At 38.3% G+C, this 17480-nt stretch overlaps 2 protein-coding genes across 2 annotated transcripts; both read right to left on the bottom strand.

The window, feature by feature from the left end:
- Positions 1-337: 337 nt before the first annotated feature.
- Positions 338-12463, bottom strand: fzr1 (fizzy and cell division cycle 20 related 1). Its single transcript, XM_023336129.1, has 14 exons — positions 12299-12463; positions 11834-11907; positions 8901-9029; positions 8664-8727; positions 6263-6393; positions 6092-6177; positions 5817-6000; positions 5656-5721; positions 4000-4102; positions 3652-3836; positions 3326-3559; positions 2662-2766; positions 1733-1825; positions 338-1638 (listed from the first exon to the last, which is right to left on the bottom strand). The coding sequence occupies exons 2-14, from the start codon at positions 11903-11905 to the stop codon at positions 1597-1599; spliced, it is 1494 nt and encodes a 497-aa protein (XP_023191897.1). The 5' UTR covers positions 11906-11907; positions 12299-12463; the 3' UTR covers positions 338-1596.
- Positions 12464-13652: 1189 nt separating this feature from the next.
- Positions 13653-17112, bottom strand: plekhj1 (pleckstrin homology domain containing J1). Its single transcript, XM_005797100.3, has 6 exons — positions 16762-17112; positions 16536-16603; positions 16367-16433; positions 15999-16089; positions 15134-15197; positions 13653-14616 (listed from the first exon to the last, which is right to left on the bottom strand). Exons 1-6 carry the CDS (start codon positions 16853-16855, stop codon positions 14524-14526), a joined length of 477 nt encoding a protein of 158 aa, XP_005797157.1. The 5' UTR covers positions 16856-17112; the 3' UTR covers positions 13653-14523.
- Positions 17113-17480: the final 368 nt, after the last annotated feature.

Below are 17480 nucleotides of genomic sequence, written 5' to 3'. Positions count from 1 at the left end.
TTTTATGTCGGATTTGATGGTCTAGACCAAAGACAAGACATTTCATTTTTGCCACAGGGGACCAAAATAGTCAAGCTGAATGATCTTGAAAATAAAATTATATATATATTACATATATATATAATTTTATGAACTTACAATATTTTAATGAATTTTTAAAAAAATCTGAGAAAAGGACTCTGTAAATCAAAAAGCGCATTATTAAAAGAAACGCATACAGGGACGCTATATAGACGTTTTAAGAGTGCAGCTTGCTGAATCTGACTAGAAAGATGCTATAAAAGTTCAGTCCATTTACCGAAAGCTCGGATTTGAAACAAAACAGCCGAGCCGTGGCAGACTTGACAAGATATGGGCATTTATTTGCTGATCAAATCTTGGTACAGAAAGTTTTCCACTTAAACAGTCTTTCCATAATTTACATTGGCAGGATAAGTTTGAAGTGGCATCAAATGAGATGTTTGCAGCAAATCTGCTCATCTTTTCCTCAAACATGCTTCACTGTATAGAAAAATAAAAGTCATTCATTTAAACCTGGCACCTCAACTGGACATTCCAGGGAGAAAATGAAAGCAGGTGATATGATACGGTAAAATATGTTTATCCAAAAAGCATGGCTGAAGGGCGTTGGGCTCAAGCATCTCAGCAGATAACGCAAAAGTTCTGCAAACATAATTTGTTTGGATTATTCATTTTGTTTCTTTTTTCAAACTGTAAAGTTCAGTCGAGGTTACAAAGTACACAGATGAACCGAACTGACTTTTTAAAAAATGTTCCTTGTCCAATAATCCACAAATGAACTAAAGGATAATAAGATTAAAAAAAAAAAAAAAGAATCCCATACAAGTCGGACTAAAACGATACAGCTTCACAGGAATTACTCCTGTAATATTGTCCTTATGTACAGTTTTCCATAAGTCCTTTTCTTCTTTAACTTATGATATTGAGAAATAATGCCTGAACATTTATTATCCTAAAATGAACTCTGTTTAAAAAAAATAAGGCTTTTAAAAAAAAATTAAATCGACTTGTCTTGAGATTTCGAAGCAAAACTGGTTGATGTTATTTGTAGTCTTTATGCGAGACACATCAGAACTGAATAACAAAAAACGAAAAAGGATTTTCTGTCAACAAACCTGAACAAATCCAGACTTAGTCCAGACAATAGACTGAAAGCTACGGACATGAAAATAAATCCATCAGAATATATCTTTAACAAACAAAAGTGTTAAAAATAAATAAACAAACAATCAAAAGGACAAACGTAATATATTTTGGCAGGTATGCACAGAGTCAGTTTGTAAACAAAACAATCACACAGACGGCTCCAGAATGCTCCCCATGGTCGGGGACCACAGGTCTGTTGGCAGAGGCAGTGGTTCACTCTGTGTGCGCTGTACTCCTCCCTACAGCTCTCCACAACCTGACTGTGCATCTCTGCAGCACCTCCCAACCTCAGCTACAACACGACTAAATTATTCAAAAGGAAGCGGAGGGGAAGGGGGCCCCGCCTCCCCTCCTGAAGATGGTCCGGTCACAACGCGATGCGTGCAGAGATGAATCCCCCTTCCCGCCGCCGCTCCCTTGCAGAACAGACTACCGGATCCTGGTGAAGAGGTTCAGCACCGACACCGATTCCTAAGAGGGAGAAATCACAAAAAAAATCATTTTAAAATGCCACGTTGAGCATTTAGGGGAATGGAACATTTTGAAAAAGGAGTTGGGTCGCTACCTTAGTGGATCTCATTTTACTGAAGACGTTCCAGAACCGAAGCGTTTCATCTCCCGCCCCAGTCACGATGGCTTCTCCATCGGGTGACATGGCCTGCACAGAGTGCCTTATTACACATCCAGTACACAAAATAAAGATTGGGGTTATACTGTTATCATTCTAGCTACGTTCCAGAAAAGCTGACTGTCTATTCATTGTTTTCCAGCAAATCAGCTCCATCGCCCAACCAGGAGCTGGAAGGAGAACCAGATTTTAACTGGTTCTATAAAAGAAACGGCTTGGCTTCCCATAGCAACATGATGCCGTCACATTACATCACTGCAGATGTCTCCACCAGTAAATGTTTGACCCTCTCGCGGCACAGTTCCAGATTTTTTGTAGAGGATCATAGAGGAAGTAGACGGTTTGACTTCACAGGTAATATCTATTAAAGCAGCTCTAAAGACAGAAAACCACCAGAGCAATTTATCTAGGATCAAAACCACAATCAGCTGTTCTCTGCCTGGAGCCAGAATACTGCAAACAGCATCTACGATCATGTGAGAAAAAAAACATTAGGCTGCTCTAATTTGGAGGTATGAATACTTTAATGAATTTTAACAACATTGAAGAATTTAAATATAAACAATGAAAAGAAGAAAATTAATTTTGAGGGTGAATTTGATGGAAAGATTAAGATGCTCTGGAAAGGATATTGTAGCAGATTTTGGGTCTAGTGACAAATTTAAAGAGGCCAAAAGAACTTAAAAATTAACTAATTTACTGTCCTTTCAAATTTAAAAATATGTACACATGAATTAATATCCAAGCAAAGATTCCCCTGTGCCTATTATTATCCTTCACCAACTTCTTATAATAATTGTCTTCTATGGTTCTAATTAGACAGTTTTCTTGTTTATGGTGGTTAAATCTCTGTATAAATTGCTTACCAGGTAGAGTACTCTGTAGGAATGCCCGGTGAGTTTTGCCACTTGGGTTAAAGAGGGATACTTCCAAACCAGGATCTGGTTTTGGGAATAACCATGTGTGCTAACCTGGAGAGAACAACAAACAAAAGAAAAGCAAACAAATGAGCAGGAAAGTGGCTCAGAAGCAGACAGGAGCAAACAGTAGGTGTGATATTGAATAAAAGCAGTGAAAAAACAAAACAAAAACAAACAAAAAGCTAATGGCAGGGTCACAACGTTCAAAGAAACACCTGTTACCCTGGCAAAAGTCAAATATTTAAGAAACAGCAACAATTTCTACTTTCTTAGTAAAAAGTGAAAGCATTCTGGAGTAAAAGTTAAATGAAAAAAAAAATTGATAAAATAATAAACATTTTAACTGCGATCTCAAAGAACCTCCAGCACATTATCTGTCTCATGTGTTCAAGTCAATAAAAATGAGGAACTTAAACCGTACTGGCAGCTCAGACCTCAGACAAAACTGAAAACTGGTATTTACCACAAAAAAAAGCCTGATTTAAAATCCTTTAGTCATTTCCAAGCTGAGCTTTGAGTCACCAACATATCTGGAACCAACTGCACTTTTTTTCCCCCCCTTTGCAACTATTTTCTTTCACATCAACAGCATCAGCATCAGAGGACTCACCAGTTCATTGGTGTGCTTGGACCAGGCCAGGTTGCAGACCTGAGAGCCGGTGTCGGTGCACTGCAGCGGCTGGCCGGTCAGAGTGTTCCAGAAGCGGATGCAGCGGTCAGCCGTGCCGCCACCTGAGGCCAGCAGGCCGTGCTGGTGGGGCGACCAGGCGATGGCCTTCACTGCAGCCAAGTGCTCTGTGTATTGCTGCACGGGCAGCACGCTCGAGTGGTTCCACACAAGTAGCTATGGAAACAGGGAAATGCAGGACATTAGGCTGCTCTCCATTCGTTCAGTTCAGCCGTCGGAGGAACAGGTAAGATCCTTCTTCTGCCCACCTTGTTATCGTTTCCACCTGAAGCCAGCAGCTGGTGGTCCGTGCTCCACTTGAGCCCGCAGACTTCCTGCCTGTGGCCCTGGAGACGGCGCTCCGACTGCAGAGGTGGCGCTCTGATGTCCCGCTGCAGGATCACACGATCGCGGCTTCCAGACGACAGCTGGTCGGCGTTCCACGCCAAAGCACCTGGCAGCAAAAAAAGAAAAACAACGAAAGGCAGGTCAAAGGGGAGATGATTCACTGGGTGAGAACGAGAGACACTGATAACAACTGCTAGGAAATATTCAAAGCTTCTAATAAATTCGTCTTCGCACCGTCTCCTCCTTCATCTGTCTTACTGTCAACTCACCCACTCTGGCCGTGTGTCCCTCCAACACAGAAAGCTTCTTCCCTGCTGCCGCGTCCCAAATCTGGACGTAGCCCTTATGAGTGCCCACCGCTACCAGGTTACCCTAAAAACAACAACAATAACACACATCCAGTCAAACACAGCTCAGCCCAAACACTTAGATATGTGATTGTGGAGTCAGATGACGCATTTAAACCTTCAACTTTCATTTAATTATTGAAAAAAAGAGGAACAGAAATTTTGTGCTCTGTTCAATAATGGATATGTTTCTATTTCAATAACCTTTTTCTGTAAATCCTGGGTAGCTTTAATACGACGTCCATTTCTACTCCCATTGACCAGAATAGAAACTTGATTTTTAAATAGTGAACTATTTAGACCATGACTTTTTAATCATGGTCTACATTTAGACCCAATCCAACTTGACCAGCAGGCTTTATGTCTAAGCCCAATTCAACCCTACTGATTAACTTTAATTATAGGCCTGAGCCAGAAGAAACCCGACATATTATTTTAATTAAGATTTTACTGCTTTTTTTTTTTTAGGCCATCAATTAAGTCAGAAGTAAACCTTCTCCCGTTTTTAGCTTTTGTTCAATGTCTTCCGGCTCCATCCTGTCGCTTGTTGTAACCACAGGGTGAGTCATGTTGGGACGCGTGATTGATAGGAACCAATCGCTGCTGCTGTTTGAGTGGAACAGGGCGGAGTCTGCGTTGATACATTCTGACTAGAATCTTCACCCTATTTATATCCTTTATTTCCTCAGAAGGTTAACTATTAACTCCTTTATTTAGACTATAATAAGCAGATTAACACAACTGCACATTGTGTATTCTTGTTTGGCTGTCTCTGTCCTCTGTGTATTCACTGGTTGGGGTTGGGTCATAAATCTAAACTCTACATCATAACCATAAAGTAAATCTTCTAGTTAAGTTTTTGCCCAACATTTATTTTTTAACAGTTCTTATATCGTGTAAATATAAATATACACAACTGCCCTGGTATTTTATTTATTTTACAGTCAAGGATTTGGACTGTAAAACAAATGCAGTAGCTCAGATAAATCATGTCGACTGGCAATAAGTCTCCACAGAAACCAGAAACATTCCTGCATATTTGACAGACTAAGTCTTTGTGCCTCTGGTCACATCAATTTTAATTTGTTCCACTTAATTGTGTGGATAATATTATCCAAAAGATAACCAGCCACACTCATGAATATTAGGCAGTACTGATTGGCACAAGGCATTTGTAAGTTACATGGAAATGTAACAGTTCGTACTATATTTTAACAAAAGGCTGTGACTTAATAATATATTTTTCTCTTTTATAGATGCATTCATAATTGAATTGAGATCTAATTTTGTGTATTTCCAATTAAGTCCCATCATACTTCCCATTCTAATAATTCATTTTATTTGTAGATTCATAAATAATGTGAATTTCATTGTCCTTTAAACATTTCAACTTATAAATAAGACATTTCTTCTGGTATGCAGTACTAACAAATACCTAAAACTGAACTAAAATAAAATTTGTTTTGATTTCTGGAGAAAAAATAAAGTCTAAAATAAGTCAGTGACTTATTTAGAGCTCCATCTTTTCATGTTAAGAGAGGTCCATTTAATTTTTTTTGTAAAAAGACGGGGGCCTACCCTCTCTGACCAGCCCACTGACGTAACCGAATCTCCTTCTACAGAGAGGTCGCAAAGACGCGTCACCTAGGAAACAAAAAGAAAGAAAAAAAGGTTCTCGACACGCGCTACACAAAGATCGGAAAACTTTCAACGCCAGATTCAAAAGAGGCGTCGCACACCTGGCTGGTGCAGGCGCTCCACAGGTAAACACAGGTACCCAGCCCCACGCTGAGCACGTTCAGAGAGGACCAGTCCACCAGGTTGAGGTAGAAATCATCCTGAAGCTCTGGAGCATCTAAAACTTTAAAGGGAATTTTGGAAATCTTGCGTGTAGGCTTTCTTGGTGACCGTAGCAATTTTTGGCTGCAGAGCAAATAACAAGTTAAGAAAAAAAAATCATAGCAACAAAAAAAAACCCCAAAAAACTCTTTGATTCTGGAATAAAAATGATTACCTGTTGCTACTGACGGGTGATAAAGAATACGGGGAAACCGTGTTGCCGTCTTCTTCTGGTAGAGCCCTCTTCGTACTTACAGAATACTATGAAACACAAACGGCAAATAACTCGGAGGAAAGCCCCGTTTAAAATGAACAAATACGAATTACAGCCGTTTTCTTTTCTTACACTAAAAAGGCTCCTCTTGGCAGGAGTAGATGGCTGCAATCGACGGTCTTCAGACTGAGGGTCTTGAACTTTCTCGATTCCCGCTCCTAGCAGCTCGTTCTTCAGCAGAGCAGAGTAAGCTAGACCATCCACTGACGACAGAGACGCAGATGAGAGGTGAAAAATCTAACTGGGCTGTCAAAATTAAACAAATTCACCGTACTCCCTCTGCAATTTCACTGATCCGTCTCACATTTTAGCGAGAATATTTGCCTGAGCTGTGTTTAATACTGATTTCCTTATTCTATATGCCTTCTCACACTTTGTAAATAAAGGAGAGGTCAAGTCATCAAAACTGGCTTAAGAATGAGGAAAAGCTTGAGGAAACAGTCCAAAGTATTAGATAAAAATCAGCTCCAAATGCACATCTAAAACCAATAAAAAAATCTGTTATGGTGCAAAGACTCACTGTCTTCTCTGGTGTATGTCGTTCAGTATAAACAATTAATAATTTATCATTAATTAAACTTCGCTATGATATTTAAATTCTACTATGGAAAAAATACAGATTTTATTCTTTAGAAGAACATTACTAAGGGCTTCACAGCGACACCTTTGTTGCCAAGCACGGCTCAGAGATTTTGTTCGGCTGGTCATCAGGTTGGCAAACCTCTCAGGAAGGATTTTGGTTCGCTCCTCTGTTCAGAAATACTCTAAATCCTTTAGGTTTAGTGGTTGCTGCTAAGCAACACAAAGCTACAGCTCATTCAGAACATTTTTGGAGGACTAAGGTGTGGAGACCGACTAGGAGCCTCAATGACATTAACGTGGATCTCCCTTCCTCCCTCCCTCCTTGTTGCCCTGGCAATGCGTCCTGGGTCACCACTGACCAATCAGTGCCTCCACTATGGGAGGAATGTTCACACATGACATTTTTATGACTAGATGGGCCCCATCTATTAGTCCATAAATGTGTTGAATTCATGTCGTAACAGAAAAACTCCCTGATTTTTCATCATCATGTTTTCCAACATTTCTGAATAAAAACAAAAACACACAGATAGTTGCAAGATTTACACCCTGCTCAGATCTCCTATCTTGTGCCTTTGACATATCCTGTCTTTCCATGGTGATAGCTGATATGAAAGGATTTATTCTGCGTTTGACCTCTGTGCCAAACAGACACGTGAAACCTGGCAGGGTCGCAGGGGATCAACACCTCATTTCATTAAAACCCTTCCTTTCTTTCCAGGTGAGCAAGCTCACAAAACAGCTGCGATCAGATAAATATTTCCTCCACTTCGTGTTCATTGAACAGAAGACGGCTAAACAGAAAAGTTACTGCTTCATAAGAGCTCTTTCAGTAAGGATGTCTTAGTACAAGCTCAAACATGCTTGAATCAGGTCAGGCGGCCCAAATTCATACACAGCAGCTGCAATGTTTGTCTCCAGGAGTTCCCGAACAGGCAGAGCTGAACCAGAGAGGCTCACCAGCCAAACCGAGACCCCTTTCATAACACATGATGTTTTTAAAATGATTATTTTCAATTTAACACTTTTGGTAGAGTGAAGGTGCAGGAACCAGGTTTTATGTTCATAAGCAACCACAGAAAAAAAAAAGGGTAATGATCATCGATCTCTTTACAATCTTTTCTATGCTTATATGCAAGTAGCAGTGTGAAAAGGTGTTTGCTTCCCTTTTTTGTATGCTTCGCACACTTCAGTGTTTAAAAATATCAAACTAATTGAAATGTTTGTCAAAGTCAACACAAGTGAACACGAAATGTAATTTTTCATTGGTGTTCATTATTAAAGGATAAAAAAATTTAAAAAACTGTCCAACAAGTCTACAAACCCAGAAGAACAATACTCTGTAGTTAAAAAGCAAATAGTTAAAGTTCGGCATCAATGTTTAGCTAAATAATCATTTTTGCTTGAGGAAATAAAAAGACAAAAGGGTTAAATTTACCAAACTACAACTGTCTTCTTAAGAAAGATGTTAAGATCTTTCTTAAGATGAAGCTCTTAAGAAAGATCTTCATCTTTCTTAAGATGAAGATCATTTCAACTTAAGAAAGATTAAATGATTATGTGATAGATAAAATGCTGACATAATAAAACAGCTCTGACTGACTGTTGTGATAAACACAGGCTTTTAAAATTAAAAGAGCATAGCACACATTTTACAAAAAGTAAACAAGGGTAGAATTATGCAATTTATGTAAGAGTTGTGTGTTCATTTACCGCGTTTTCTGCCTTGACTGACTCAGAATCCTTTAAGAGAAAATTTAGAGTGACTGATATCTATCTCTGATATTGCCTGCTTTGAGTTGTCAGGAGAAATGGATGCCGTTATGGATTTGTGCCAAAAATATACCAGGTTAAGAGAAAAACAAATAAAATAAATCAGGACATATAGTACCTTTATTGCTGTCAGTTGTCCCATCTTTGGTTTTCCTATTTTGACTGTGCGACTTTTCAATTTCCTGGATCAGAAAATGAAAAAAAAGACAAAGCTGGACATTAAACGGAAGATCGAACAAATTGAGTAGCATGAAATATGTTTCCTAAGCACACAAACTGATCACTTTGATTCTGGAAGCGTTATGCGTTTGCTAGGACAGACAGCGAAGTCGCTGGTGCAGAGCGGCAGACTCACATTAATGCGGTGGAAGTTGACACTCCAGTTGGCTCCCGCCCGGGAAGGAATGAAGCGATCACCGTGCTTGCTGGGAGAGGACAGGGGGGAGCTGGTGGGTGTCAGAGATCGCACCGCTCCCACAGCTTTCTACATGAGGGAAGAGAGAAGACGGCATTTTCTGACTGGAAGCCAAACAGAAACGGCTCTTGGACACAGACTTGAAATCTTAATAACAAAACAGGAGGATAATTTATGTGGCAGATGGTGCATTCATTTGAGGTGTTAACAACAGGAGGCAACGTTTACAAAGGCCAATCATTTGTCCAATGAGGTCCTGTTTTAGCTCAACCCTGGAGCCATGGTCAAATAACTCATCTGTTAACTATTTTACTTTCACACAGATGGACAGTAACAAGCTCTTCCATTCTTAGTCTCGCGCCAGTTTAAAACTGTTCTTTTGTGAGAATTGTCAATTTTGTTCAATGATGATGAATTAAACATCCTAGTTAAGACAGATGGCACAACTTTCTGCGCCTGCTGCGGGTGTCTTCTTGACTGTCGCCTGAAGCCCTTTACATTCTCAGAGCTGAGGATTGGACCAAATAACGGCGATTTGATGCAATCAGTTGGCTTGTTTTTGTCAAACAGGCACTTTATAGATGCCAATATACTGAATATGAGTCGACAATCCGGTTATCTTTACAATAAAGTATTACAAAATTTGAGGCTTTGGCTGAAGATGCTTTATTTGAACAAGCAACTCTAAAAACTGAATGCACACTTACGTTGTATACAGGCAACAGACCAACAAACTTCAGACCCAAAAGCTTCTATATTGCGTTTGCTAACATGAAGCTAACGAGGGTTCTTCAGTAAAGCGCAACAGTCTGGCTCTCTTTTAAGCCGTTACCCAGCAATTCAACATTGAGCTGTTTTATCTTGTAAACCAATTAAACATAAATTACAACTGCATGTTATTACCTTTATACCATAATTACCTAGATTGTATTTTGGCCAAATTATGGTAAGATATCTACATAATATTGATCTCCTTAAACTCGTAAATCACCCTGTCTAATTGCCTGTGAACTCAGCATATCAGAACCCAAAATCCATATATTTTGAACCTTTTTTCCCACATTTTATTTATGTTTTTTTTCCCTTGTTTTCCAAAAACATTAACATATGACTTGGGTAGTTATGCTATGAGGCCAATGATATTACACTCAGCAGCCACTTTAGACGCTGATTCTGCAACAGGGAATCAGCCAATCACATGACAGCATCTAGATGTGTTGGATGTCTTGCTGAAGATCAAAACAAGTATCAGGATGAAGTACAAAGGGAACTTGAGTTGCTTTGACAGAGGAATGGTGGCCGGTGCCAGACAAGTTTGACCGAGCATTTCAGAAACTGATGTCCAAAATTTGGACATCTATTTCTCGGGTTTATAGACAAAGATATGAAAAAGAAAATCTCCAGTGAGAGGTAGTTGTGCAGACGAAAGTTATTTGTTGATGGCAAAAGAGAAAGCTCAATAGTTCATTAAAACCCTTAAACGCAGAGCACAATCTGTGAATGCACAATCTGCTGACACTGAGTAGTGGAAGACTGCACTGGGTGTCACTCCTGTCAGCTGACAACAGGAAACTGAGGCTTCAGTTAATACAGGCTCACCAAGATGGAACAATAACAGCCTGGAAAACTGTTGCCTGGTCTGAAGAGTGTTGATTTCAGCTGTTACATTCAGATGGCAGTGTCAGACTCTGGTGAAAAACAATGTGAAACCACAAATCCAAACAGCTTTATTTCACTCTTTCGGGCTGGTGGTGATGTACTGGTAGAGAGAATACCTTTTTTGCAAACTTTGAGCCCATTAGTTGTTCAAATTTAAATAAAAACAGGAAGAAATAAATTTTTTAGCCCTATTATCTTCTGTGAGATATTGGTTTTGTTTCCTATGAGAAACAAGATCTTTGGTTTAATAATAATAATAATTGGTTGAATAATAAATTCAATCCGAATCGTTCCAACTATTATTGTTGACCATCTCAATATCTTTATTTACAATCTACAAATCTTCACATGGATATTTCCTGCAGAATTATGCACCATGTCTCAAAGCTCACTACATCGCAGACTGGTTTCTTGAACATAACAATGAGAGCAATTTATTCTAATGGCTCTCAAAGTCCCCAGATCTCAATCCAGGTGAGTACCTTTGGGAGGTGGTGAAACAGCAGATTTAGAGAATGGATGTTCGGCTGACAAATCCACGATTGTGTAATGCCATTATATATTTATGGAACAAAATCTCTCAGCAAAAAAAAAAACAAACAAACAAAAAAGTCTCATAAGAATGTCACTTTGTGCGATATTAAAACCACAAAAGACTGTCTTTGGGTGAAGTTTCTCTTCAGTATGTTGTGCATAAGATGCCAAATGTCACAGTGGGAGTTGATAACACAATGACAGATCAGACAAAGAGCAACACAGAAAATCTGGGACCATCGCAAATGGTCTCCTTATTCCAACTTTTAACTTTTATGGCACAAAACCATGCAGTAAAAGTGTTTGGAAATATTCAGAAAGTTAAATACTTATTTAAAAATACCATAACTTTAATAGAGGAATAGCACAGAAAATAGAATAGAATGTATCGCCATACAATGGTATTCTTGTGCATTTATTCAACTCAAGAATAGTAGACTTTTTAAAAAACAGAGAATAAAATGGACACATAAAAAAAACAACAGAGCATGTAAACATCATAAAGTGAATGTTTGCCTTGACATTTTCATGACAGATCAATGAACAAGCTGAGACCTGAATCTTGCTTATTTTGTGATACTTATTATTTTCTCCTGCATGTTCTACCAGATACAATGAAAACAATTTTGAGGGAAAAGAAAATGAGCAAAGAAGGACAGGTAAGTTTCTTGCATACTTACTATGGGGCTTGCATTCTCGTTTTGAATATTTATTTGTCTCAGTAGCCGGCACTCATAGTCCTGATCCATCATACCTTAACAAAACAAGCAAAGACAACACAATACGTTATCCAATCCAACTGATGTTAAGTTTGCTTTAACGTGACATCATTATTCATTTATTTTATATGGATGGAGTTCATTCGAAATAGATGCTAATAATAGCACCACTACAATCTACTTGCCACTACAAAACTATTTACTTAAAATTTGAAACTGCATCTTAACCACACGGATTTACCTATATTTAGCATTAGCATTACATGTTTACATGTTAACTGTCATTAATATATAGTCGCAGTACTAAAGAAAACAAAAACAATCCAATCACCTAGCGCACAGAGCTAAGCTAAGCTAACGTTAGCTGTCAAGCTAATGCTTTGTCAACACTATTTGTGAACAATCTCCACTTGCGATAAGTCCTACCTTTATCTGATACACTCTCCTCTTTTGGTGCCGGTGAGCTCCTTCTGTCCAGGCGTGTCAAACTCAGGTCTTTTCTTATGCCTTTAAAACAGGAATTAATAGAATACAAATATATTCTTTAGTCGAGCATTCAATTTGGGTTTCCAAAGCACCACGGGAAGAGCGTGACGTCACAGATTTTGAATTTCACACTTCCCGTTGCTAAGGAAACGTCTGCCACTCGTCGGTTCTGGTCTTCTTTGCCATGCGATATAATAAATTAATGTTTGCTTTCACAGCAGCCTATTGAGCTCTCATTAAGATAACGCATTTTTAAAACAAACCAAGGAGGCTTAGTCTGAAAGGAACTGGGCTGCTGTCACAGAAAGTATATTTAATTAAAAAAAATACGATTTCTTTTTTATTTTTAACCACTGACTGTGTGAGCATAAAAAGGGAAATGTGTGCACCGTGTTCAAATCAGGAGCAATTCACAAATAGCATTTCTTAGCGGCTGTGACATGAAAACTAATAACGAAATGATATTCCCACGTGAGTGATACTGATTTAATTATATATATATATCAGTTAATATGCCTTTAAAACGGGAATTAATACAATACAAATATATTCTTTAATCGGGCTTTCAATTTGGGTTTCCAAAGCACCCAAATTGTACGCATGAGTACATGAATACTCATGTATTCATGAGTATTCATCATACTCATGAATACAAACTGAAATTTATTAATTACAATACTGCACATTTAATAATGAAATTGCAAAATTACCCAAGCTCTTATAACTGAAAGGAGCTTCCACTACAAGCTCAAGTCCTTTGCTGTCTTCGACAGGCCCTTTTTTCCAGGATTGACCCATATTTAGTTTCATCTTCAATCTGAACAGTTTTCCTGTCCGTGCTATATGATCCTGACATCAGCATGCCTGATCATTGGGACGCTCTTGTCAGGCTAATGTGCAATGTCAGTTTTCTACCAAACATAGCATTTGGCATATTGGAATTATTTTTAATTTTGGATCTCATTGGACCAGAGCTCTGTCTTTCACATCTATGCTAACATGATTGTGACAAACCGAAACTTGACTTTCTACTTGTTCTTCAGTAAAGGCTAAATTAGAATTTTGTGTAATAGTTCTGCTGACAGATTTTTGTATCCGAGCTGTGAATCTCTGCAGCTCCATCAGCTGCAGAGATTACCATGACTGGTCCTCTGATTAATGCTCTCCTTCCCAGATTAAGAGTTTAACCATGTCTCCACTTGCAGTAAGTAGGTTGACTGATGGCACAAAAATTATTATAGCATGCATAATAATTCAGTTTGAGAATATTTTCTTTCAAAGAGGACTGCATGAATATCTTTCAAACTACTTTATTGGTATAAAATGAAATGCCAGTGGAACAAATGTACTGCAAATAAGTACTAAAAGAAATAATATGTGCAAAAGAATAAAAAGAACATACATTCAATGACAAGTCCTGGAACTCTTGACAAACAGCATTATAATTTGTATGATATTGCAAAACCCAGTGGAAAATTATAACCGGACAGCAAAACTCCCAACAATAATTTACTCTAACTTTGTAAATTGTGACATTATATTTCATGAATAATGTCAAGTATGTTGTTTTCTAAATGGTCCAATAGCTTAGCTAAATTAATCTGATTCACAGTTGTAGAAAAACTTAGATTAGGTTCAAGTAAATGACCGTAATTCTACTAAAAAATAAAAAATAAATTTCCAGTGATATGTGCAAAAACAAATTTTAATGTGATGAATGTGATGAAATGTGATGAAAAATGGGGGCGGTGTTTAGCTGTGTCGATTAAGAATCTAATGAAGGTTAAATCAGAACAGTTATCTAGCAAAGTTTTTACAAGTATAATGAGAGCTAATAGTGGACTGCTTCTAAATTTGGTTATTTCACATGTTAAGGTGTCCTGAATTAGGCTGTATTAAAAATTATTGCTCACAAAATGAATGCAGGAACCCCATCTCGAAAACAATCTTTCTCTTAGCATCACATTCTCTGCAAAGTATACAGTATTTCATTAAAAAAAATATATATACAGTATACAGAAAGATTATTTAAAAAAGGAGTCTGACAATCCAACAGAACAGACCAATGCAGATGGAGAACATTGGAGGATAGAATCGCTGTTTTGAAGAAAAGTGAGTGATGGAATGGCAAACTAAACAAAATAATCTGAGCACAGCTTCCTGGTCTACAGGGAGGAGGTATCTCTGTTCATGAGCTGCGAACCGCTGTTGACCTGGAAGCGGGTTTCATCAGATATACCATACTGCTCCAATGGATCCTGCGCAGAAAGCAGACAGTCAATATTGACTAGAAGTGGCAATTAATTTTTATTACGGTGAAATTAAATATTTTTAAACAAGCCATTAATTGAAACAACACGAGATGAGAATACATTAAAGACTAAGTGTTGTCCCACTATATTTCACTGAAGTTTGTTTTTATAGTAAGCACTTCTAACAGTCTGTAGTTAAACTAGTGGCTGTAAAAATCTCTAGGTGTGAATATGTTCCTTATGTCTCAGAATCCACAAAAATGAAGAAAAACAGAGTGCACTGCTTGGCATTTATTGCTAATAGCAGTCATCACCAAACAAATGGTAAAAAAGAAAGAGGAAAAATAAAAGGAAGAAAAATCCAAGCTGGCAGCAGATAACTGAGCATAATCTATTTCCTAGTTATTTCAGTACTGATACTTATGTTTAAAATACTTCAGTGACAAAAATGTTCCCTGTGCCAATCACTGTTCAAAGGTCGTCACCAGGAAAGAGGCTTAATATGTGTTGCTGCAAATCTCACCTTTCCAGTGAGCCTGTGGATTTCCGTTCGATAGAATATAAGATTCTTCCTCATGAACTCGTAGCTGCAAGAAATGACAAAAACTAAGTGAGCATTTTAGGCCTGTAGTTAATTTTATAACAGTCAACTAGTCTTGGGATTGTTGCTGGTAAAAATTTATAGCTTTAAACGGAAAAACTCATAAGGTTACAGTATTTTTACACTGCAGTTGGAAAGCTACAAGAATCACATAGGAGGCCATATTCTTTCTAGTTAAGCAGGTAACCCAACTAATAAACCAGGTAAATTAACTTTTGATGAAGTCTATAAAAATGTTTTGAAAAGTTTAGGATAAACAAAACATAAAAAAGTGTAAATAATAATTAAAGCCACGTAGCATGGGATGCAAACTAAGAAAACGAGACTATCCTTTTCCCTCTGCAGAAATATTTCTCATGTAATTACAAAATCGTGTCACTTTCATGTAGCACTCTAAAACAGCAACACACGGCCGACCAAGCAGGGATATAGCTCAATAACTATAACATGTTTAAAAACCAAAAAAGTAAACAAGAGAAAGAAACTGATGAAGTAAGATAAAAACAACTAGTTTTCCTACTGAACAACAGCCGCCTTCAAGCAGTTGCAAAAGGAGACGCACTTCCAAAGAGACACCATTAAAAATTACATGGATGACACTAATGCCGCTGTTTCTCACAGCGATAAGAAATTAAAAATATGCAAGACGGGGATGCACAAATCAATTTGTCATTGATTTTATGATTTTATTTTATGATTACTGTAGAGGTTAATTGAGGTTATAAGATCATCCCATATTTATGTTAAGCACTGTTAGTGTTACAAGAAAGAAAGGTGTTGGTCTTACCTGGCTTTGATAATAGAGTCCATCCACTCCTTACATTGCTCTTCAGAGTCGCACTCAAACAGATATTTCCTCTCTGCTTCATCTAGAAATGCTGGGAGAGAAACATACATCTAGTTAGTAAAACACTCAAATTGAAACAGTAAAACAGTCATGATTATTGGACTTTGCTCCTACATGGATGCACCTTTTAGGAGAAATAGGAATGAGATTGTTACTGGTGTCAAAATACCAACGTTTTTATTACAAAGAAGAAAGCTGATGAAAGAAAAAAGGCTCCGTCTAATTTAATGGCAGGCGGTGAGAATAAAAATGTGATTTATTTGTATGTGGTGTACATAAATATCTGTTGCTGAGGGTCAGTGGCTCACCAATGGAGAAAGTTTGACTGTCCTCTCTCTCTACATGACACTGCTCCAACAGCAGAGCCCCGATTGGCTGTAAAGTAAACATTTACATGGAATTGAGCCAAGTCATCTACTACAACAGATGCAATAATTGTGGCGTTGAGCAAAAAAGGAAGCAGTGACTCAAACTGACCTCCTCTTCATCAGTCCGGAAGTAAAACAGAAAGTTAACGACCAGTTTCACCAGCCTCCTCTTGACAACTGTACGCGAAAGACACACAGATAAACACTCCTCTGAACTGTACACGTACGGATGTTAGCGCAGCCAATAAATAAATGACGTAAACATTAGTTGTTGGAACAGAATACTCCAGAGCTGAACGAATATTGTAGTCAGAAGGAAATGGGTCGTATTTTACCGTCTCCTTTCTTGGGACCTCGCATTCCCAGCTCTGCTGCCATCTCTGAGGGTTGGCGGCTCAAACACACCAGCTCCTTCTCGTTGAAACGCATTTCGATCACTGAAGAAGGCGGATGGGTTTTTCTTTGGCTACGAGTGGATCGCTTTACTCAATAAAAACATTTCAAAGAAGTTCTTAGACGATAAATGTGCCGGAGCAATGTTGGTGTTCCTCAAGCCGAAGTTCGCTTCTTCCTTATCTGATGTCCTCGCACCGTGACCGAGGCAGTCCACTCATCTCTGCGGCGAGGCTGTTGAACATCCGTGACCACGCTTCTCCTTCTGCTGCACACCGGATAAACTCACTACTTTGTGCCTCTCTGGTAAGATTTGCGAAGGTTGTCAAGCATCCAGAACGCCCACTACCGCCATCTAGTGGGCTGGAATGTCAGGTGACGTGGCCGTCCATCCCAGGGGTCAGCAACCTGAGGCACTTTCCCCCCCACCTCCACCGTGGCTCTAGAAAATCAAAGTAATTTAAACCTCTTTATTTAAAAGTAATTTAATGTTAAAAAATATGTCGTAGCTTGAAACTATGACATGGTTTTATGTGAACTATATCTATTTTTCTTCAGTTCCCATATTTATGGAAAGAATTCACTCAGATGGTGTCATTCCACTAAAATATATATTTTTTCAGTTGTAAATTTTTTTTTCTAACGTCTGAAAATGGGAAAA

The sequence above is a fragment of the Xiphophorus maculatus genome, chromosome 6 (assembly GCF_002775205.1).
Source record: "Xiphophorus maculatus strain JP 163 A chromosome 6, X_maculatus-5.0-male, whole genome shotgun sequence".
NCBI classification, from domain to species: Eukaryota; Metazoa; Chordata; class Actinopteri; order Cyprinodontiformes; family Poeciliidae; genus Xiphophorus; species Xiphophorus maculatus.
The sequence above is the reverse complement of the archived record's forward strand: the minus strand, read 5'-3'. Positions and strand labels throughout refer to the sequence as shown.

Coding starts and splice junctions, on each gene's coding strand:
- fzr1 (XM_023336129.1), bottom strand. CDS start 11,905: ATGATGGATCAGGACTATGAGTGCCGGCTACTGAGACAAATAAATATT. Junction 6,394..8,663: donor GACAACTGACAGCAATAAAG/GTACTATATGTC, acceptor CTCTGTCGTCAG/TGGATGGTCTAGCTTACTCT. Junction 6,001..6,091: donor TCACCCGTCAGTAGCAACAG/GTAATCATTTTT, acceptor TTTGCTCTGCAG/CCAAAAATTGCTACGGTCAC.
- plekhj1 (XM_005797100.3), bottom strand. CDS start 16,855: ATGCGTTTCAACGAGAAGGAGCTGGTGTGTTTGAGCCGCCAACCCTCA. Junction 16,434..16,535: donor TCCGGACTGATGAAGAGGAG/GTCAGTTTGAGT, acceptor TTTACTTTACAG/CCAATCGGGGCTCTGCTGTT. Junction 14,617..15,133: donor TCCACAGGCTCACTGGAAAG/GTGAGATTTGCA, acceptor CTTTCTGCGCAG/GATCCATTGGAGCAGTATGG.